General features: G+C 44.1%; 1 protein-coding gene across 8 annotated transcripts in view; it reads right to left on the bottom strand.

Annotated features, from left to right (window-relative positions):
• KLC1 (kinesin light chain 1) overlaps positions 1-23,549 on the bottom strand; it is a 97,463-nt gene that overhangs the window by 37,981 nt on the left and 35,933 nt on the right. For all 8 annotated transcript variants that reach the window (XM_066608123.1, XM_066608122.1, XM_066608128.1 and 5 more), the window contains exons 2-10: positions 22,649-22,910; positions 19,247-19,477; positions 15,494-15,572; positions 13,234-13,459; positions 7,503-7,590; positions 6,122-6,223; positions 4,366-4,539; positions 4,186-4,285; positions 2,983-3,032 (exon numbers count right to left, since the gene is read on the bottom strand). In XM_066608123.1, coding sequence (XP_066464220.1) covers positions 2,983-3,032; positions 4,186-4,285; positions 4,366-4,539; positions 6,122-6,223; positions 7,503-7,590; positions 13,234-13,459; positions 15,494-15,572; positions 19,247-19,477; positions 22,649-22,909 — 1,311 coding nt within the window. In that variant the 5' untranslated portion in view covers position 22,910. The remainder of the gene's footprint in view (positions 1-2,982; positions 3,033-4,185; positions 4,286-4,365; positions 4,540-6,121; positions 6,224-7,502; positions 7,591-13,233; positions 13,460-15,493; positions 15,573-19,246; positions 19,478-22,648; positions 22,911-23,549) is intronic.

The raw sequence follows: 23,549 nt of genomic DNA, 5'->3' as shown, positions 1-23,549 counted from the left end.
TTCTTCTCCCTCGATTAGATGCGCTTGCGCAGTCTTCTCTTCTGTTGAATGGGGCCGCTCCGGGGACGCCAACACCGGAGGGGTAAGTGTATAACTTCTGTATGGCCAATATTTAATGCACGATGTATATTACAAAGTGCATTAATATGGCCATACAGAAGTGCTGAACCCCACTTGCTTTCGTGGGACAACCCCTTTAATGCTGGCCCCTTCAACTGCAAAGAACATGTATTAATAGCACTAAAAATAAAATGAGCTTCCTCCCTAAGCATCGATTTTACAGAGCATACATAAATGTATGATATGAAAGGCACTTAGCACGATGGACCACAATTCGCTTTTTAACCCCTTCATGACACGGCCTATTTTGGGCTTAAGGACGCAACAATTTTTGGCGGATTTTCTTCTCCGTTTATCAAAAGCCATAACTTTTTTATTTTTCCGTCGACGCGGCCGTATGAGGGCTTGTTTTTTGCGTGGCGAACTGTAGTTTTTATCGATGCCAATTTTGGGTACATAGACTATATTGTAAAATTTTATTTTTTTTTTTAATGATAGCAGAGAGAGAAAACGCATCAATTCTGCCATAGATTTTTTTTTTTTTTTTTTACACCGTTAATCATGCAGCATAAATGAGACTTTCCATTTTTTCTGCAGACCGGTACGGTTACAACGATACCAAAATTCTAACATTTTTTTTAGGTTTTCCCACTTTTCTGCAATAAAAACCCTATTTTTTGGAAATCTTTTTTCTATTCTAAATTGCTGCATTCAAAGTCCCGTAACTTTTTTATTTTTTGATGTACAGAGCTCTGTGAGGGCTTATTTTTTGCGAGACGAGCTGTAGATTTTATTGGTACCATTTTGGCGTACATACGGCTTTTTTGATCACTTTTATTGCGTTTTTAGTGAGGCAAAATGCTAAAAATGAGCATTTTGCCTCAGTTTTTTAGCTTTTTTTTTAGCGTTTTTTTTCCGTGCACAGTCAAAAGCATGTGCAACTTATTGTACGCATCGTTACGGACGCGACAATACCAAATATGTGCGTTTTTGTTTTTTTTTTACCTTTTTTTATGCTAATCTGAGAAAAAGCATAAAAAATGGTTTTTTTACTCTTTTTTTTACATTTTTTTTAATTCGTTTTTTAAATCTTTGTTTTTTTTACACTATTTGTGTCCCTCTGAGGGACTTTAACCACTGCCCTGATGATCGCTGTCATAAGGCATGGCAGAGCTACTGCTCTCCCATGCCTTATCGCTCATACAGCGATCTCAGGCATAGGCAATACAGGACGCCAGTGTCTGGCGTCCTGTTGCCATGGTGACAGGCCGGGCTCTCGCGATGACATCGCGAGTTCCGGCCGGAGACACAGAGGGAGCCGCGCTCCCGCTGTGAACTCTTTCCCTGCCGCGATCTACTTAGATCGCGGCAGGGAAGGGGTTAACAGTGGCGGGCGCATCTCTGATGCCCCCCCGCTGTTGCAGCGAGACGCCGGCTGTGAGTGACAGCCGGCTCCCGCTGCGGGATAGCGCTGGATCATATGTGATCCCGCGCTATCTCCAGGACGTAAGTTTACGCCCTGTTGCGGGAAGTACCCCGCTCCCAGGACGTAAACTTACGCCCTGCAGCGGGAATGGGTTAATGCAGTTCTCAACCTGCTGTAGATCCAATACCAGACTGAATAATAAAAGGACAGCAGAGCTCATCAAACATATGATCCAATGATATAGCTTTTACCTTGGTGTTAATGGCCATTGATATGTTTGACCACAGTATAAGGTTGGGACATTCAAATCCAATATATCGAAATATCGATGTACTGCTAATGCTTTGGCGATACTTTTCATGGATATTGTTATGTCCGATATATCGGTAACATCGATAGTTTAAGGCGATATAATATTGATTTTTGTAAAGAAGGAACGTGTCTTGCGGTCCGGTGACCATACTTTCTTTCTTTACATTCTGCCCTTTCCTCTGTGTTGTACAGGATGTAGTTTTGCTCGAGGCACTAATGAACTTATAAACAAGTTCTAGAAACTTTTGGAAAGTGTGAGGTGACTCTGTCACCAATAAGGTTTGCTCCAGGCAAAACGACTCTCAGAAAAAGTGGGGTCTTCGGCCCCTTCTCCACATGCGTCTGTTCATCGCGTTAGACGAGGCTCTGAACGCTTGCGTCCAACGCCATGGCTCTGTGCAATGCCTTCTAAATGAAAGCATTTCCACATGCAGATGGAGGGCTGTGCTGAACACATGAAGGTCGCATCCAGAAAAGCAGACGCGACATGTCATGCGTTCAGCGTCTAACGCGAATGCAGTGTCCATAGAAAAGATAGGAGACCCATCTAACGCAGTTACAATTGCGTTCGGGTCACTGCGTTCGCATTACCAGGCCCTGCATTGTTTACAAGTTGCCATGGAGACCGTTGGTCCCTCAGCGGCAACTTGAAAAAATGCAGGGCACGCAGCCCCACAAACACACAGAGATCATGCTCACATCCCATCAGGTCCAGCGGCCAGCTTCTGGCTTCCTTGTAGCCGGCAGGACCTTGTTTCAGTGTGTTTACCTCCAATCATTTTTCTGCACTCCCAGTCTTTAATATATTTTCATGGTGTTATTAATAGTTAAAAGTTAATAATAAATTCAACAGTTTAAAGTTTACATTTTTTGTTGTTGATTGTTGCTTTATTAACCCTAGGCCTGTTATGTTTTTATACAGCATTTAAAAAAGTTCATATATCGAAATATCGATAGTTTTCCACCGATATTTTACAATAATCGATAGTATCGACTATCGCTAAACAATCTATCAACTGTCGATATTTTTGTGTCGATGGCCCAACCTTACTACAGTACCACTTCCTAGTATTGCCATAACATCCCTGGTGCAAATCGTATAAGCTGGGGAGCCGTTTTGTAAGAGTCAGAGCCATTAATTGCGGAGCTCAGATATAGGTAGAATGATTTTAGGGGAAACTTACTTTGAATTTTTCTCTTTCTTCAGCGTGCATCCAGATTGGTTTATTCTCATCTACAAATCAAATGAAAAGTAGTAATGACTAGAGAGCATAAGTAGTCCACAAGGTGCATTAAGAACAGAAAATCTTTTTTTAAACAGTTTTCTAATAACTCATGAATACCGATGCCGATATCCCAACTGCGGCTAGTCAGTCATCTTGACTAGTTCAATGCCAAGTACACTGTTCGGTCCAGTTAAAATGATGAAAATGGATTAAAGCCTGCTGAAATGGAGACCAAGGCTTCCATCTCTAGTCTCCGTTTTACTAATGACAGGTTATAGCTCTGTTCAGGGTTCTATTTGAATGCCATTTTTGGTGATCCAGAAGAAACTCTGGAATGGAGACCATATTCAGCATTTCAAACAGTCTGAATGAAGCCTAAAAAAAAAAAAAAAAAAAAAAAAAAAAGCAGCTCTCACCTATAATGGGGAGAAACAGTCACAAAAACACTACCCCTTCCTCCCCTCCTCATTTGTGTAGCTTTAGCTCCAGCCAAAATTTAAAATATCAGGCATGGAATATATCAAAATTAGGCCAGATTCACACAGCCGTATGCGAGTTGCGCCCAAGATTCTTAAACGCTACTGACAGACTGTTTACAGACATGTGCCGTCTGACCTCCAGGGCAATGGACATTGCATGTCAGAGTCTCGTCCACATGCTGCAATTTTGTTTTGCATGGACCAATCGGTTTGTGGAAATAAACGCCTGTATGTAGCACCTAATCAGCTAGAATTGGGCAGTATGAAATCCATGAAATACATGGACAGCACACAGACCACAAATATGGCTGTCTGAATGGTTTTTTAGTTTAAGATGACTTATCGTAACACTATTTCTGAACCCCAAGTTGACTAGAAGGTATAAAAAATTTTTTTTTTAATTACTATTTTTACAAACTATATGCTTGAGAAAAGGCAGAAAAAGGTGGATGAATAGGATTAGAAAAAAAAGGACTAAGTTGGTTAAAATAAAATGCCACAAGAACACGTTATAGCCCATTACCTATAAAAAAAGCTTTAGTCAAACGAATGAACGTGTTCTAAAACAGCTAAACTGGGTCTGATCCTGAAGGCACACCACGTCCCAGGAGGAGGTAACCCACCCCGACACCTACAGCACTGCCTTTAATTATCGAGCACACACTTTATGAACAGTCCTTACCATCCACGGATCCAAACTCCCTTTCATGTGCTCGTGTCAGAATCTCCTTGTATAAAGTCTCGGCCTGCTTAAACTTGCCTTGTTTCAGGTAACAAGAAGCCTGGAACATGGAATAAGAGTTTCAGCGCTCAATCCGGGCTGGAGAACACAGCAAACAAGCCAGCTTCGTCTTAAACTTACCAGATTGTTCTTAGTTTTTGCCACATTTGGATCATCTGGTCCCAGTTTGGTCTGATAGATCTCCAGTGCTCTCTGGTAGTAATACTCCACCTCCTCATATTTGCCTTGGTTCTGACACAACAAGGCCAGGTTGTTCAGTTGCTTTGCTACATCTGGGTGATCTTTACCCAGCACCTAAAACAAGCAGTCAGTCAGGATAAGCTACTTTACGAAGCTCCTCCAGAGTCTGGAGGACGTCAAGATCTGCATCCTAGTCCTTCCAAGATAATTAGAGCATGCACATGGAGACCGAGTCATGGCGAGTCATGTTGTACTCAGTACAACACATAGCAGGATCTACTGATCAAGGGGTTGTACAAAGACATTTATCACCTATCCATAGGACATGTGTTATGTTTGACAGCTTGACATCTCACCACTAATACTCCCGAGAATAGGGGCCTGTGTCGGTCTTTTCAATCACTGTGGGGATACTTCTACCTGTGGTGACATCAAATTGAATGTGATGACCACAACTCCATTCGTTTCAAAGGGGCATCCGAAAATAGCCAAGCGCTTGTATTCGACTATCTCCGGCAGTCCCATTGAAAATAAATGGAGCGCCACCGCACCGGTGCAACCATCATACCATTCAATCTCCTCCTCATTATGGGAAGTGCACTGATCCTACAGCACGGAGGGGGAACGAAAGACATGCGTTCCAAGGATCGGTGCGAATCTCAGCATTGAAACAGCGTTTTATCAGCTATCCTACGGATGGGTAATAAAGTCCATCTTGGTACAACCCCTTTAAATAGCAGCAGGGACCGGCTGCAATCTGCTCCCATCTACGAAGACAGACCGTGTCTTGCTGTTTTCTAGACACTCATCACCAGCAGGGGATGTAGAGCTGCAAGATTTAACATAATACCGAGGCCTAGGAGCCAGCAGGATACTTTCCTACGGCATATAAATGTGCAGCCGGCAACACAGACAGCAGCCTGTCCCCGATGCCATATAGAAGCGGAGAATGGAATGCAATCCATTTATAAAAATGAACACTCCCTGCACCAGAATAGCTTCCTGTATAATTGAATTACAGTTGAAAGGGGTTTTCCAACTTATTCTAGATTTGTTAAAACTGGCTGCCCATATAAAAACAGAATAAAGCAGCTTATATTCTTCTTTCCCAGCTGTATCCAATGCCGCTTCTCTGAGTCTTCCCAGTGACAATGTTTGCAGGCTGCTGCAGCCTGTATACAGGGCATTGCTGTCTGCTGTAGCCAAGGACAGAGCTCAGTGCACGATCACATGAGCTTTCCCATGATTAGCTGAGCTACAAATACCCCTTTAAAAAACCCTGGTAATAAAGGATTCCTTTAACTAGTTGGCAAAATTTGTGGCCAAAAAAAAACAAAAACCCGGCTTCTGCTCCCAAATGCAAATAAGTATCATAAGGCCCAACTGTGAACAATCAGAGGCATTCAGCAGCAGTCATGCTGCTCATCTGAAACAGTATTATAATAAAAGCTATAAATCAAGTCATGTACACAAAATAAAAGTCAGTTAAACTCATGGACTTCCGATGCTTACATCGGCCTTCTACCAAACTCTTGAAGGTACATGTCCGGGGAAGAACCGGGCACATTGAATTTCAACATGCTTGAACCATTACTTCCAAATGCATAAGATACCCTTTAGGAAGCCATTCACAGCATCCATGAGTAATCTTTCGTCATTCCTTTCCTATCTATATGTATATCATTTTGTCACTTACCTTTTCCCGGATCTCCAAGGCCCTCTTACATAATGGTTCAGCTTCCTTGTACTTTCCCCGTTTTCCATAGAGCACAGCGAGGTTATTAAGGGTGGCTGCAACCTGCAAATTGCAATACGTTTTAATATCCACAGGCAGAAATTTCAGCACAATCACATCAAAGTACAAAGATTCTCCAAGTCAAGCACAGACAACTGAAGAAAATCACTTCAGACAAGATGCGATAAAGGAAGAAGTTCACATTAAAAGGCAGAAGAGAAGCGCATCTGTCACATATTTATCACAGGACGGAGGAGCACTGAATGGCCAAAAATCATGGGGGGCGGATTTGAACAGGCAAGTCAATTTGGGTGCATAAACCTCAGTGTGGATATATACTACAAAAAGGAAAAAGAAGAGATTAAGTAATACATCTACCATTACAAAGTGGGTGTAGCAGTGGCTGCATATATTTCTCTTACCCATTATAAACGGCCTTTATTGGGCATCAGCAAAAAAGCTGGCATTACTACGAACCACGGAAACAAATTTATTCTATGAATCAACAATACGTGATGCCCGCAGGACAGATTTATGCCAACACCAATTAGTGTTATTTTAAGAGCATTTGTCTGCTCTGACATCCCTTTTAGTAAACACTTGCATTTCCCATGAACTAACAATTCTCAACCAACTTTTTTTTTTAGAACTGTGATGCACTGCTTCCCTCTGTTATTCCTCCTGGAAATGTAGAAACTTGATGGTACCATTGCTTTTCTGATAGGGTGTGTCCCTGCAAAGCCTAACCCTATCACGAGAGAAATGGTAGCACCTAGTTGTCAATTTCTATATTTCTAAAAGGAATAGCAAAGCAGCAGCACAACATAGGCCACTAAGAAATGTTAGTCCCTTACTGGTCTTCTACAGGGAATGATAGTATTTACTAAACAAACATGTCAGGGGAGCCAGTGGAGGGTTTAATCAAATGAAATCATCCAAAATTAAACTTGGATATGTTGCAGAAATTGCTGCAACTGAAAACCCGTTCTATTCATCTGAACATGGCCGTTTCGGCAGCAAGGACGTAGATGTCTGCAAACCGCATTCGGAATAGGAGAGTCACAGAAACTTCTGCAAAAAAGAATTCGCCAAGTTTTGCACATATGCAAAATATCAAGCCAAGGCTTTAACGGAGGAACTGTGTGTGCAGTGCTCATTAGAGGTGATTGGAGGAGTGTATGTAGACTTCTGTAGTACCCTACCTGCCGCTCCCAGGAATCAGTCAGATCATTAGTAACCTTTCCTGTTGAGTTTAATGTTTCATGTTACCACGTTAAATAGAAATGAGAAAGAATGGGATGGGAGGATACAAATACACAAGTCATCAAAACACATTACTGACCGCTGGGTGATCTTTTCCTAAGGTCTTCTCCCGAATAGCTAGTGCATCATTTAACAGATTGGCAGCGTCTTTGTATTTGTTCTGGTCCCTGGAAGACAATTTAAAGATAAGGTTAAATTACTAGACTAGCGAGCGCTCATTTTTTCCATCATCTGAATTATTTTTTGCACGGTTGTTGTATCCCCCAACTAAGCAACCTCAGCAACGCTCGAGGTCACTAGGGACTCCGTAAAGGAGAGTAAGCCTGTGCCTACTTGTGTTCTCCAAGGCCGCAGTATTGGATGAATACTAATGTACTTTGTTAATAGATGCATTTTGCAATGGATGAGTTATAAATAAAATTGTGGGACATAATGTCAAATCCCTCCCTACAGCTTCACAAGGTTATCAAGATGCACATGACCTGCAGAACCAGCTAAAATATAGAATGCCTCCTGAGCAGGAGTTTAAGGGATTGCGCCCTGCATCCATTTACGAGATGTATAAGCTGGTCAACAACGTGAGACGTCTTGTCCATCCGTGGTTCTCCGGTAACCAGTGACAGAACAATGCTGATTTAAGGCCATATTTACATGGATGATAGCTAGTCGCACCCGAGATCTTCGGACGCAACACACATTGCATGTAACAGACATCACTTCTGTGTTTAGGGAAATGTGTTGGACACTGCACTGTTGCATGTACTATATTCGTGAGAGACTCGCATGAAAACAAAACATGCTGCGATTTTTCCGTCTGTCAACATCGCTGTGGGGGGAAAGAACGAAGAAAAGAGAGAAAAAAAAAAAAAAAAAAAAATCAACTAAGAACATAGACCGCGTTTTTTTTGGAATGGATTTAAGTCATACCTTAGACTTTCACTATAATATCAGTACAAGCATGCATGCCACGCGGGTGGCTGCCACGCGAATATAATGCTGTAGGAAGTATGCTGTAGAAAGTATGAGACAGTTTGACCATGGCAGTTCGACATGGTAGGAGACAGGTAGGCCACAAACTCTGCCTAAATACTTTGCACTTCAAAGCTATCGCTAATGCTGTCACCTCTGTTCTCATTCTTGCTCTCAGTTTCAGAACTTCTTTCAAGTGCCCACCTCTGGGGCACTCTATACACATTAGCCCCTCTCTCCTGTCCTCGCCTATGCACAGCTCTCATGCACTCTTTACCTTCTTGCTTAGCCTCAAACCCCCTCATGTCGCTAACAAAAATAAGAGTCATCCTCATAAATCTCCTAGCCATCTGCTAACCCTCTATCCTGCTGCTACTAGCTGCTGGGGATATCTCTCCCAATCCTGGCCCACCCTCCACTGCTCCTAGCTATCACCCCCTACCTGACTCACTAAGAAAATCCCCAAGCCCAACTGCTAGCCCATGCATAGCCTCCCCTGACTCCTTTCAATGTGCCCTCTGGAACTGCCAGTCAGCATGTAATAAACTCCCCACCATCCACGACTTTTTTACTGCTAAATCTTTAAACCTGCTAGCTCTCACAGAAACGTGGATACAGCAATCTGACACGGCCTCCCCTGCTGCACTGTCCTACAATGGCCTGCAGTTCTCCCATACCCCGAGACCAGATGACAGGCGTGGCGGAGGAGTAGGTGCTCTTCTCTCCCCGAAATGCACCTACCAGGTCATCCCCCCTGTACCCTCACTCACTTTTCCATCCTTTGAAGTACATATGCTACGGCTTTTTCGTCCGCTGTCCATGCGAGTAGCAGTTATCTACCGCCCCCCAGGTGCTCCTCGCCTGTTTTTGGACCACTTTGCTGCCTGGCTCCCCCACTTCCTATCCTGTGAAATTCCAACCCTCATCTTAGGTGATTTTAACATCCCCACTAATGACCCTATCTCCCCATCTGCCTCTAAGCTTCTCTCGCTCACCTCCTCCCTTGGTCTCTCTCAACTCACAGCCTCTCCCACTCACAGGGATGGCAACACCCTGGATCTGGTCTTCTTCCGTCTCTGCTCTGTTTCCAACTTCACTACTCCCCTCTCCCGGATCATAACTTCCTCTCTTTCTCTGTCACGCTCCCTACCATCTCTCCAGACCCACCTACCTACAGTACCTACAGGAACCTTAAGGCCATTCACACCCAGGACTTTGCTGAATCCCTACAGTCCTCTCTGTCCCCCATCTCTCTCCTCTCCTGCCCCAACCTGGCTGCCGCTCACTACAACACTGCTCTCAAATATGCCCTGGATAAGGCGGCGCCCCCCAGAACCCGAGCCATTCGATGTAGAACACGGCAACCCTGGCTCACGCCTCAAACACGCTTCATCCGGCGGTGCTCTAGAAGTGCTGAACGGCTGTGGAGGAAATCGCAAACGGCCGCAGACTTCCTCCACTACAAATTCATGCTCAGAACCTACAACCTTGCCCTCCACCATGCCAAACAAGTCTACTTCACCTCTCTAGTCTCCTCATTATCGCACAACCCTAAACGGCTCTTTGATACTTTTCACTCCCTTCTCAGCCCAAAACCGCAGCCCCCAGTGACGGATCTCAGTGCTGAAGAGCTGGCTGCTTACTTCAAAAAGAAAATAGACGACATCCGTCAGGAAATAACTTCCCAATCCCAGACTAGCCCTGACCCTAGTCTTGTCAGCACTGCATCTAGCTCCTGCTCACTGTCTGTACTCAGACCAGCGACAGAGGAAGAAGTCTCCAAATTGCTCTTCTCTGCTCGCCCCACCACCTGCGCTAGCGACCCTCTCCCCTCACACCTCCTCCGTTCCTTCTCCCCAGTGGTCATCTCCCATCTCACCACTATATTCAACCTCTCTCTGACCTCTGGCATCTTTCCCTCTTCTTTCAAACACGCCATCATATCCCCACTGCTAAAGAAACCGACTCTGGACGCGACCGATGCTGCCAACTACCGACCCATCTCAAACCTCCCCTTCATCTCCAAACTACTAGAACGCCTGGTTTACTCCCGCCTTGTAAGCTATTTATCAGAGAACTCTCTCCTAGACCCCCTACAGTCTGGCTTCCGACCTCAACACTCGACAGAAACTGCCCTTACTAGGGTATCCAATGACCTACTGACAGCCAAATCGAGGGGCGATTACTCCCTACTGATCCTCCTCGACCTCTCCGCAGCATTTGACACTGTTGACCACAAACTCCTCCTCAGTATGCTACGCTCCATTGGCCTAAAGGACACTGCCCTCTCCTGGTTCTCCTCTTACCTATCTGACCGCTCTTTCAGTGTCTCCTTTGCTGGCTCTACCTCCCCTCCTCTTCCCCTTGCTGTTGGGGTCCCCCAGGGCTCGGTCCTTGGCCCCCTTCTCTTCTCTATCTACACAGCCCCTATTGGACAAACCATCAGGAGTTTTGGCCTCCAATACCACCTGTATGCTGATGACACCCAGCTATACACCTCTGCCCGTGACATCTCTGCACCTTTCCTCCAAAACATCACCGACTGTCTGTCTGCTGTCTCTAACACTATGTCCTCTCTCTACCTAAAACTAAACCTCTCTAAAACTGACTTACTGGTATTTCCGCCCTGCACTAACCGACCTCATCCTGACATCTCCATCTCAGTGTGTGGCACCACCATAACTCCTAGACAACACGCCCGCTGCCTTGGGGTCATATTTGACTCTGATCTCTCTTTTGCCCCCTACATCCAATCTCTGGCCCGAACATGTCAGCTGCACCTCAAGAACATCGCAAGAATCCGCTCTTTTCTCACTGTGGAGACGTTAAAAACGCTTATTGTCGCCCTCATCCACTCCCGGCTTGATTACTGCAACTCGTTGCTGATCGGCCTCCCCTGCACCAGACTCTACCCTCTCCAGTCCATCCTGAATGCGGCAGCCAGGCTCATCTTCCTGTCCAGCCACTACTCGGACGCCTCTGCCCTGTGCCAGTCACTGCACTGGCTGCCCGTTAAATACAGAATTCAATTCAAACTCGCTACCTTCATCCACAAAGCCCTCCACAGTGCAGCGCCACCCTATATCGCCTCCCTTATCTCAATCCATCAACCAGCCCGGGCTCTCCGCTCTGCTAATGAAACCAGACTGAGCGCCCCTTTAATTCGAACTTCTCACTCCCGCCTCCAAGACTTCTCCAGAGCAGCACCGGTCCTCTGGAACGCACTACCAAAGGCTACCCGAGCAATCCAGGACTCGCAGAACTTCAGGCGTGCTGTAAAAACGCACCTCTTCAGGGAGGCATACCGCATTCCCTAAACAAACCTCTCTGTACTCCGCCTGATAACATGCTCCCTGACCTACTGACTGCAATCCCTGCTAGCCATCATAAACCGCTCCTGCAGTCACACCGTTTCTGCCGTCACACGGCTAAATGTCTGACCATTGTCTATCTGTATAGCATCCCTCACACTTCGCCATACCGCGCACATCTCCAGCCCCTTTACTCTCTGTATCACCCCATTACTTGTAGTATGTAAGCTCGTTGGAGCAGGACCCTCACCCCTATTGTTTCCATCAACTGATTACTATATGTAACCGTGGTTCTGTAATGTTTGTATTTCTGTATTCCCCCTGTCTATGTAAGCGCTGCGGAATATGTTGGCGCTATACAAATAAAGATTATTATTATTATTATTTTTGTGCGGCCCGCAATGCATAGAACTTGCGAGATAATCAGCAGTGTAAATACTGCCTAAGTGTCACTTAAAATTGAGCTTCATCCAACACTGTACCACCAAGTTGACCAATAAAACAGGCCATGTTATGTCTCAGAAGAACTATCAATTTGCTCTTTTAGATCTCACGAAAATAAGCCATATAACATTGTTTACTGGAATAATTTTTTAAAAAAATGCTCAAGTGTGTAGATATTATTACATTTTAGCTACGGCGCCCACTGCTGTTCTTTTCATTCCCTCTCAGAATGGCTACCTCATGTGTCCATTGCCGGTGGTCACACATGCTCAGTAGCCGAATCCCATCTCCTGCACCCGCATGTATACAGGTTGAGAAGCAATTTCTGCTATTGTACAAGTCAAGCTATAAGAATCAGTGCACTAAAAGAGGCTTCTTCACACCAGCACCGGACACACGAGGTGGACATTCTGAGTGGGAACCCAACCACCACCAGGGGGCCCCATAAAAGCATGTAACAGTAATATCTAGACAGCAGCACTTCATAAACAATTCTCTCCCCCCAAAATCCTTGCATGTGGTGCAAAAAATTGTGGTATTGCTGCGAGAAGATGCTGTGATTGTCTTGCGGAGATGCCGTGTGAAGGAGGCCTAACAACTATAGCATGTGCTCTAGTCGTTAGAGGTGAACAACTAAATATATATATATATATTTATAGTGTCGAAACGCGTTGATATAGATAAAGAGATATCTATCTATCTATCTCATATCTATCTGCCTCTGAATATAACCTTGTGATTTTCAAGGTGCTATGAAATTTTAAGGCGATGAGAGAATATCCCATTACAGCAATCAGTACTCCCGGAAATTGGGATGGGACATTTTTTTATGGCAGAACTGGATTATTTAATAACGTCAATAGGAGTTACATAAACAGCATAACACTGTGGATATGCCATGAAAGTATCAAATGGGAATATCCCTTTAAAGATACTTAGTATTCCACAATTAAACAAACCCAGACAGACAAATATAAATGATGATGCAAGTTTTGGGCTGTAATGTTAATGTGATAATATAGTGATGTGTTTGGTTTCCAGCTGAATTTCAAATGAACCATCATTCATAGCATGCATGTCCCTTACCTGTATACCAGAGCAAGTATGTTTAGCATGGTGGCGACATCTGGATGATCATGGCCAGAGGTTTTCTCCAGATCTTCAAGGGCTTGCTTGCAAAGAGGTACAGCTACTTCATACCGGCCCTGGGATGCATACTGTATCACCAGATTATGGAGAGTCCTTAATCTTGCTGGGATCTCGTAGCCCCCTTGCTGGGCAGCTGCGGCCGCACTGCTGTGAGGTTGTTGTACTGCAGACATCACAAAGCATTAAATCAAATTTAATATGAAAAGAGGACACAAATGTATACCTCATGGCTTGTGAAACTATTCTCTGAGCTGTGACATCTCCATTTCTTACGCTTGTGCAGTGACATTACTGCATTAAAGGGGTATTACCATCTTGGCAAGTTAGCCCCTATTCACAACATAAGGAAAAACTTTCTGATGTTAGGGGGTCTGTCCAACGATCTTCCCTGATGGATCCCTACATTTTGTTAGCAGTGGCTTCATTCACTTTAATGGAAACTGAAGTTCAATCACTCTGCAATCTCTGGCGGCCCCAATCACTTCAATAGGACAGCCCGAGATTACCGAGCGCTTTAAACTTTGCCATCTCTGGCAGATCGCATTAAAGTAAATGCAGCAGTGGTGCCCATGCTCTTGGCCACCGCTGTCAAAATTTAGCAATACACCGTGTGCAAAAAAAAAAACAAAAAAAAAAAAACACACATCTCAGTGCCACCAATGATCCAGATGTGCATCGCCAGCAAATACTGAGGGAGGGGCGCCACAGCCCCGAAATGCATCCATTCATGCTGGTTTTAATAAACCAGAGAAGTTGAGATAATATCCTGATGCTTTGTGTTTCTCTTCAAAACGTTACACCTGTACACTTTTTTTTTTTTCTTTACACTGACTTAGCAAAACAGTATAATCATCCCCCTTGTGGGCTGAGGCAATATTTGGGTTGGCTGCACCTGACAAGAGGTATTTTTAACACTTTTGGGAAAAGACATATAATATATATATATATATTTTTTTCCCACACAAAGAAACCCACTTGCTTCCTCCTGGCGGTTGCTCCAACCCATTTTTTTTTCCACTCTTCTCTGGCAATTCTTTGTGTAGGGAATAATGTGCTCAAATGGAATACCCCTAATTTAATCAGCCCACTATGACATCACTGTGGCCCTCTGCCATGGCATCACTATGTTTATTATCCCTGTACTGTGTGACATCACCTTGTTCGTTAGTCCCACACTATGACATTACTGTATGCAATAGCTAGACTTGAGTCTTTACATGACATCACATTATGCATCATCTCTGTATTGCGATATCACTGTTTATTATCCATGTGGGAGAATAGAATTGTGTGTATTATCAAAGTTCTGTGATCATACTTGTAAGAATTACTCCTGTGCAGAGACATCATGGGGTGCAATTTTCAATAGTATAATAGAAGTTATTAGGAAATTATATAGTACCAGTGTGTCTGGTGGCAAAATGCACCACACAGCTCTACACATGTACATCACATACAGCTCTGCTACATAAGGTACATTCTTCATACAACAGGAATCAAAAGCAATACAGCAGAGTCCATGTGACTCTGGACTCCTCCCACAGATGTGACTGATCACATGACAGTGACATCACAGGTCCTGTAAGCACACAGCTGCTATAGGTGCTTAATAGTATTGCATGCCCTACAAAACCCCTGCGGTTTTTATGGAATACTAATGAACACCTAGCCAGACAGCAGCTGTATGTTTACAGGACCTGTGAAGTCACAGCCATGTGATCAGGGGCGGAGCATGTAACTCACTCACATACGGACAGGTGGTCGTTAGTATTTTGATAAAGGTCCAGAGATTGTAGCTGCATCTGAGGTTAAGTGCATTAGCCCAGTGGTTTCTCCACAACATAAGAGGATACAAATCATAATACATTCTAATGGCAACTTTTATATAAGACAACTATCACTCCTGTGTTTTCACAAAGGAGCGCCAGTCAGTGAATGGAGGTGAAGTACGCCAGAGATCTCTTCCGACCGCCTGCCTCCATTCACTGTGGACCAGCAGTCAATCATAGACAAAATGACCTATTTAGACTGGGTGAGAAGTCACTCACTAGTCGCTTCGTTTCTATTCAATTTCTTGGTCAGTACCTTATCAGGTCCCGTGTTTCCACAAGACAACTAGCTGTCAAAATAGTTTTGCCAATCAATTAACCCATGTAAAGCCACCATAAGTTTCTGGTGGCTTCACAATGCTACTTACTTCCTGGCCCTTGATCATCGTCATCATTGGGGAAAAGGTCGTCCAGAGGTTCCTTAGAGGAGTCACTATCTTTATCATCCTGAAATACAATTAATAGAAAACACAATTTTCATTATTGTACTCCTAAAACCTCTTGACTTACTATGAACTTCGGCCACTTCTGATGAAAAATGAAAAAAAAAGAAAAAAAAAAATTTCATTTACATTCTAAGAATATTGAGTCTTCAATTGGTCTATCAGTGTCAAGGGCCATGTGTCCATGGTATAAGTGGTGGATATATTCCATTTTTGGGGTGTCATGGAAGTATGTTAGGCAGCCCCCTTATCCAACACTCAAGCAGTGAACAGCAGGCTGATAGCCATTACGGTGCACTACATGTGGCCATGACTTGTAGTCTTATCCGTGTGCAAATCCACTTCTATGCAGCCAAGGCAAATACCTCCCACCCTACCTATGCAATATTTAGATCTTCTGCTTAATTTCATATCCAATATTTAAAAGGGAGCCTATGACTGGGTTCATGCCACCCGAACCATGGGCAGCATGAACCTGGAACAGGTATGCCTATTGCCCTGTGTATGTGGTGTTCTGAAACGCTGCGACTCGGAGCTCTGCTCCGAGACAAACGTTAAAGTATGTTTATTCTGATCACCTCACTTCAGACCACCACATACATGGAGACGATGAACATACCTATCCTAGGTTCATGCTGTCTGTGGTTCGGGCAGTATGAACCTGGTGGCCGGTTCCCATCAGTCAATCTTCACCATAAACCTGGTTGTTCATATACTTTATAGTATCTCCTATACTCTCTTCTCACTGTGTAAAGCAGATAACAGCACACAGCTTTCACTATTCTTCTATTAATAGGTACCGGTGTATATTAATTTAGTGGATAAAAATGGAATAACTGGTGTATTTTATGAGTCAGTTATGCATTCTGTTCCCCCATGGCAGCAACAGAACTATGATTCACAGTGTTCAAATAAGGACAGCTTGAAGCCTCACCACATGGCTTTCCAGAATGATGATTCTAGTCATTAATTATACACACAGTTATCAGTTAACAGCTCACTTCCGAGCTAAACCAATTTTTACCATCCAAATATTGAATGTCCAAGGCCTGCTGCTTAAGGGTATGGCTTTCATTCTGCTAAACATATAACAATGCAAACTGGACAGAAGTCAGCTTTTGGGCCATTGATCTAAGCAGCCAGATATTAGGCATCATAGGCTAAAGTAGACAATGCGTGAAGGTCAATGTGAAGGTCAAATTTGCAGTCATCCTCCGGCCACATATACAATGAGTTTATAATTAAATAGGATTCACCAAGTATAGTGAACTCAGAGACCAAATGCATTGGGAGATTGTACAGTGCTGAAAGTTATTCATTCTTGGCTAGCTTCATTTTTCCAATCCACTGTCTGACGTCAGACATTCTGATTGAAGGCTGTACAGCTTCGATGTCGGAAGATGTCCGGCAGGGTATTCTTACTGTATTTTACTGGCCGCTCTGTTGTCGGGGGGCCTCTCCAGCATGTCCAATACCGCAGTACTGGCTCTAGCCACCAGATGGCACCATTGTATAATGGCAGAAAGGGAAAGCCCCCTAGGAAACCCCGAATCCAAAATTGGATTGCAAAAGGTTAAAGGGGACAAACTAGAAAACGATATGCCAAAAATCATAGGACAGGAACTAATTTTGCTTAGGACCCTTTATAGCTTGGAGTGAAATCAATGCCATGTATTTGTAGGTGCATGATGTCATCTGCAAATGAATCTCTCCACCACATCCCATAAATGCTCAATTGGGCTCATATCAGGCGAACATACAGGCCACACAGGTCCTAGGCACTCTCCAGAATGCTCCACAAACCAACCATTTCGGCACAACTTGGGTCTGATGGAACTGTGAGTTATCATGCTGGAATATCCTATCATTGCCGAGTTACAGAATGTCCATGTAGGGCTGCAAAGGCTACCCAACAGTGAAAAGAAACAGGCACCGGTCAATGACACGAGAACACAGCCCACACCAGTATGGGACCACCACCAGCCTGTACAGTGCCTTGTTGATGACTGGGGTCCATGGCTTCATGGGGCCTGCACCACACACACGAGCCCTACCATCAGCCAGAAACTATTGGTACCATGACAGATCAGACCCAGTCACATGTTGCTGGTCTTCTAGGGTCTACTTTGCCACCTCAAGAGCCCAGGTGATGCTCTGTGTCTGGCACTGTGGTATTAACAGATTCACTCTGGTGGGTCTTCCGTTTCCATATCTCATGGAAGCTAATAACGCTGCACTGACCTGCGGGTTATACATGTCAGGCTTCCTGCATAAAATGTGGATGTGATTTCTTTCAGTCTCTTTTCTGTTTGCACAGACAATTCTAGTCAGACACCGCCGGTCGTGATCATTAAGCCCTCGTAGGCAGCCACTGCGCTGTCTACTGTGAGTGGCAATGCCTTTAATGACATATTCCCAGTACACGTGGCACTGGATATAGGAATGGTAATGCCTGCCCAACTTCAGAAATGGAATGTCCCATCTGGCACCCACAATCATGTCCCATTCGAACTCCTAATGTTGCCTTGTTGAGAGCATGCTAGCACCTCACAACTAATACAGGTGTGGGCGTTCCCAAGCCATCACCTGAGGTTAAGTCCACTTCATAATCAATTTACATACTGCTATCCCATGACTTCTGGCATGTCATTGTATGTAAATAAAATAAAAAAAATATTACACAAACTATCATTACATTGTTTGAAATGGTTTCTGGAGAATCTGAGCTCTGTATCTAAGGCTGACAGTCCACTGGCGATAAATCCCCAGCGGATCACGCTCTGCAAAGCTTCTCATAGGATTACTCTGTAAAGCGCAGCGCCAGCGTCCATGAGTGGAGAATCATAGCGATTCTCAGCTCGCGGAATTAAAATCGCGGCATGCTGCGATTCTCCACTGTGAGCCGTGGACACGGGGCCTAAGGTTGTAGCATGACCGGTTAAAGGGCACAGTGGCTGGCAAATGCAAAGACCCACAGTGACATTACTGTATACTGCTTAGTAAGGCTTGAATCTATGCCAACTAATTGGTCGAGGGTGAGGCAAATGGGGTAACCAAGGGCCTCTTCTCACCCCACACTAAAGGCTTAGATGTTGGGGGTCAACATTGACTGTACTGAGTGGTTAAACGGCTGCATTTGGAGCCCTTTCCGATCGGGTCGGCTGAGGGCAGGTGTCAGCTGTTAAGCACATCCGACCCTCTCAAGATATACAGTGGAGTAGGCAACAGAGTATAACAGAGCTACTAACAGACTGCTGACTTGGTGACCATTTTTGTGTCCCTGGCTGCCACGATAACCCATTAACACTCTAGATTATGGCGCGAACGGGTGGGAGTGTTGGGGTCATAGAGGGAGTTCATCCCCTACCACTGCTGCGGTTGACCATCTAAAAGGGGTTAAACAACTAGCTCTGATCTGAATGAAGCAGGGCGTCAGCTATAAGTTTCAGCTAACACCCACTGTGGATGGCTCAGGCTCAGCTCCAGAGCTTGCACCATAAATGTACAACAGGTTACATGATCTACCCTCCAGCAGTGCTGCATGCTTACAGAGTAGAGAGTTAAGTGGGTTAATGATCATCAATGCACACATTTCTGGGATGATTTATAACCAGCAAGTCTTATGACTAAAATAAAGGGGGTGGGGGATGTTAGAGAAAAAACACGAAAGTTACAAACCGAAGGAGAAATATCGTCATCATATTTTTTCAGCTGATTCATAAACTCGAGATGCTTCTTCTCCTCCTCCAGTTGGGCCACGGACTGTTCACTGCGCTGAAGCTTCTGCTGAGTGTTGGCCAATTCATCCCGCAGCCATTGATTTTCCTGGCACAGCCGTCGGACCTGGGCTCTCAGTTTCTGTTTCTCAGACTCTACTGCATTCAAGTGGTTCGATAAGGCCATCATAACCTAGGGGAAAGAAACATCAGTTACAAGAAGCAAAAACACATTTACAGCCATGTTTGGCACATTGATTTGCCTTTTTAAATAGAAGCGGTCAATTAAAATGATGTTCCAACTATAAAAGTAAATAACGACAATCTGCTGCATCGAGAAAAGCTCAATCCGCTTAGACTTCCCTACAGTGAGGCTCTGGTTTGTAGTCACTTCAAAAAGGGCATACAATGTGAATTATCTAAGGCCCCCTGCACACCACGGGGTTTGAATTGCAGAATCCACAATAGTCTCCTGCGTGGATGATCCACAGCACTCCGCACCAATTCAAACCAATAGAGCTTCCGCATGTCCGCTCACACAAGTGGACAGCGGCTGCGATCTTCCGTTTGCGGCAAAAAAAAAAAAAAAAGGTTTAAAAAAAAAAAAAAAAATCACTGCATGTTCTATTTTTGTGCAGATGGCTTCCATCAATGGAAGCTGTCCAACCTGCAGCCCTTCTGCAATGTCAATCGCTAGATGATGATGCCGGGAAAGCATGGGTTAAAAAAAATAAAAAATTCTGTAATTCACATGTCCAACGGCAAGCTGTGCGGACCATCCACAGTACAGAAGGGAGGGTGAAAAGACAGGTACGCATGGTCACCGGCCGGGCAGAGGGTCGGATTCTGGTGCGGGCACCCGCATCCGGAATCCAACTCGTTTGAGTGTAATGGTATACAATATGACCAGGACTGCTCATTTTGAATGTGGAAGTGAGGAATTATTAACCCAGCTGTATAAAAATCCTTGGTTACAACCTCTGAGGAACAGAAGAGTAAACACTTTCACAAGGCAACCATTTTCAATAGGACTCATTACAGCATATTAAGGTCTTACCCCGAGCCACAGTATGAGCTTTTTAAAGGGGTATTCCCATCTAAGCTTTTCATAGCCAAGGTTAAAAAAGGGTTCCAGATTTACCGGCCGGAGCCTACCGAAAGCGCAGTTTCCGTATCTCTCACAAAAGTGTATAGGAGCTATGGAATAAGCATAGCTTACATCTACTTCAACAAGAGCTATGAAAACAGAGCATGGCTCTTTCAGACAGGTGGTCAGAGGTAAGGTTGGGACATCGACACAAAAATATCGATAGTATCGACTATCGCTGAGCAAACTATCGATTATTGTAAAATATCGGTGGAAAACTATCGATATATCGACTTTTAAATGCTGTATAAAAATAAAACAGGTCTAGGGTTAATAAAGCAACAAAAAAAATTATAGTTTTCTTTTAAACTTTAAACTGTTTAATTTATTATTAACTGATAACTATTAGTAACATCATGAAAATATGTTAAAGTTACCAATGAAAAAAAATTACAGAAGAAACATTAATATTAGGTATATGAAAAGAAGTTTTTTATCATTGGCCCCAATAATAGTTATCTAATGAGCCAAGAAATATTAATTTGCTCACATGCTCTCCCTTCACAATGCTCCTTCGATCAGACATAATGTCACCAGCTTTTTTTTCGGCGCAGCCCTCCATCTACATGTGGAAATGCTTTCATTTAAATAGCATTGCCCATGGCGATCACGTTAGACACAAGTGTTCAGAGCCTGCGTCTAATGCGATGAACAAACGCATGTGGAAAAGGGGCCGAAGACCCCAATGTTTCTGAGATTCGTTTTGCCTGGAGCAAACCTTATTGGTGACAAAGAGTCACCTCACACTTTCCAAAAGTTTCTAGAACTTGTTTATGTTCATTAGAGCCTCGAGCAAAACTACATCCTGTACAACACAGAGGAAAGGGCAGAATGTAAAGAAAGAAAGTATGGTCACCGGACCGCAAGACACGTTCCATCTTTACAAAAATCGATATTATATCGCCTTAAACGATCGATGTTACCGATATATCGGACATAACAATATCTGTGAAAAGTATCGCCAAAGCATTAGCGATATATCAATATATCGGTTTTCGATGTCCCAACCTTAGTCAGAGGAAGAGTGCTGGATTTTCCCATCTCGGCCATGAAAAGCCAAGATAGGAAGACAACTTTAAGTATTAACTGCTCGCTCTGGCGTACCCTGGCCACAGCTTCACTTGGTAGTATATGCAGATGGCACAGGAGGTTGACAGCTTTAGAAGCAGGACCCATGGCAATCGCCAGCTCAGTGATCAGCTGGCTTAATTTCAAAAGTCATCTTTATGAGACAACTCCTTTGGAGCCCTCAATAGGTAGCAGTCACAAAGCCATTCACTTCACTGGCCCATCTTGGCACTATGAGACAGAGAAAAGTGTAAAGGTGCTGCGACCCACTGGCTGTAGGGATTAATGGGGAATGGAGAGCTGGTGACCACCTTGGACTTTATTATCCCAATTTAAAAAAACAAGGCTCTACAGGGCCGACAGTTAAAAATTCTGTTTCATTCGACACTGCTTTTGATAGGGCTTATGTCCATGGGCAGATCAGATGTCGCATTCAGGAGCCTGCAGCAGATTCAGACTCTGCCTGCGGCCGAGGACACTGCAGTTACCTGTCCTTGTCTGTGGATGCATGCAGAAGCGCCGGCCGGCACAGTACTTTCCTTTTTTATTTTTATTTTTTTAGCTTGTGCTTTCCCCGGAATCCTCAACTCAATTACAGACGGGCACGGACAGGATAGCTTACATTGATTTTAATGGAAGCTGTACATGCGGGATCCGCACTGAAATGGAGCATGTTACAGTATGATTTATTTCATTTGCGGACGCCTAGGTTTCCCTGTGGGTGGCTTGGTATGCAGATCTTCCGCAAATCAAACGCACCCGTGGATATTGGGCCTTAGGCAAGAAAATCAACCGTGATCATCCCTAAGTCAGCTTCCTTCTGCCCTGTGAGCTTAGCATGTTGGAGTAGGAGACTGAGATTAACTGGCATTCACAGGTGAATTCTCAGGTTATAAGTGGAGTTTTATCAGCGTTTGCGAGATGGTTCCAACTATAGATATATGGTAAGGTAATTACCTCCACACAGATAGATGGGGTTAACAAAATCTCAAACCTTGTCACATTTAGGACATTATGATGAACATGTGCATAGTCTGATGTAAAAAGAAGACATTCATGAAGTATATATAATCTGTAAAACTGTTGAAGTGACCTACCAGCTGCTACAGATCTACCTATTCCCCGACGAGCCGCGCACCATGCAATTACCTGTGCTTCACTCAACCCGAGCTCCAGCATCTCCAGAGACTTGCGGATCATGTTGGATTTCTCTTCCACCAGGTTGCTCTCGTCATCTTTTTTCAAGCACTTCAGTGTTTCCAGAAGGCTCTGTAGGATTGAGTTGTGCTCATTTTTCAAGGCCTCCAAGCCTTGGATCACCTGCTTGGTCTTAGAAATGATCTCATCCTGGGTGAGTTTCTCCAACTTATCTTCCTTCAGAAACACCATCGTGGACATGTTGTCATACATTCTGCAATGAGAAGACCAGCAACTCAGTCAAAACAAATCAGGATTGTAACACATCGAAAACACAATCTAAGACTAATTGTTTCAGGGGCTGTAACTCCCTGGGGAGCCCTCTTATATCTGGTGGACATGCCCGATGGGGAGGTCCCTCTGGAGGCAGGTGATTGACCTCATAACCAGAGCCCTGGGTAAGCCATTCCCCCTCTCCCCATCCCCTTGTCTCCTGGCCGACAAACCTTTGGGGTTCAATATCAACAGCATAAACTCTAGCAGTACATGTGTATGGCTGCCAGAATATACATTTCCTCTCAATGGCTCTCACCCACCCTTCTAATTAAACCGATTGTAGCTAGGGTTTCAAGGATGATGCTATATGAAAAACTGTCGGCCATAAGACAAGACAAAATGGAGATATTCCTAAAAACTTGGCAACCACGATGTGTTTCCCTGAATATACCTGGACTGCCTAGAGTACTCAATATGGGGTAGAAAACAAGCAGAAGGCATGTGTTGGATGGGACATATGTAAAAAACCAAAGTCCCGACCTTAGTTCCCCCTACCGTCTTTTATAGTTTTACTAGTTCTAATCTCAGTTTCACGTTCCCCTCAAAAGGGGAGAAAGAAGGACTAAAAGGGAGCAAC

This window comes from Eleutherodactylus coqui, chromosome 6 (genome assembly GCF_035609145.1).
Source record: "Eleutherodactylus coqui strain aEleCoq1 chromosome 6, aEleCoq1.hap1, whole genome shotgun sequence".
Taxonomy (NCBI): Eukaryota; Metazoa; Chordata; class Amphibia; order Anura; family Eleutherodactylidae; genus Eleutherodactylus; species Eleutherodactylus coqui.
The sequence above is the reverse complement of the archived record's forward strand: the minus strand, read 5'-3'. Positions and strand labels throughout refer to the sequence as shown.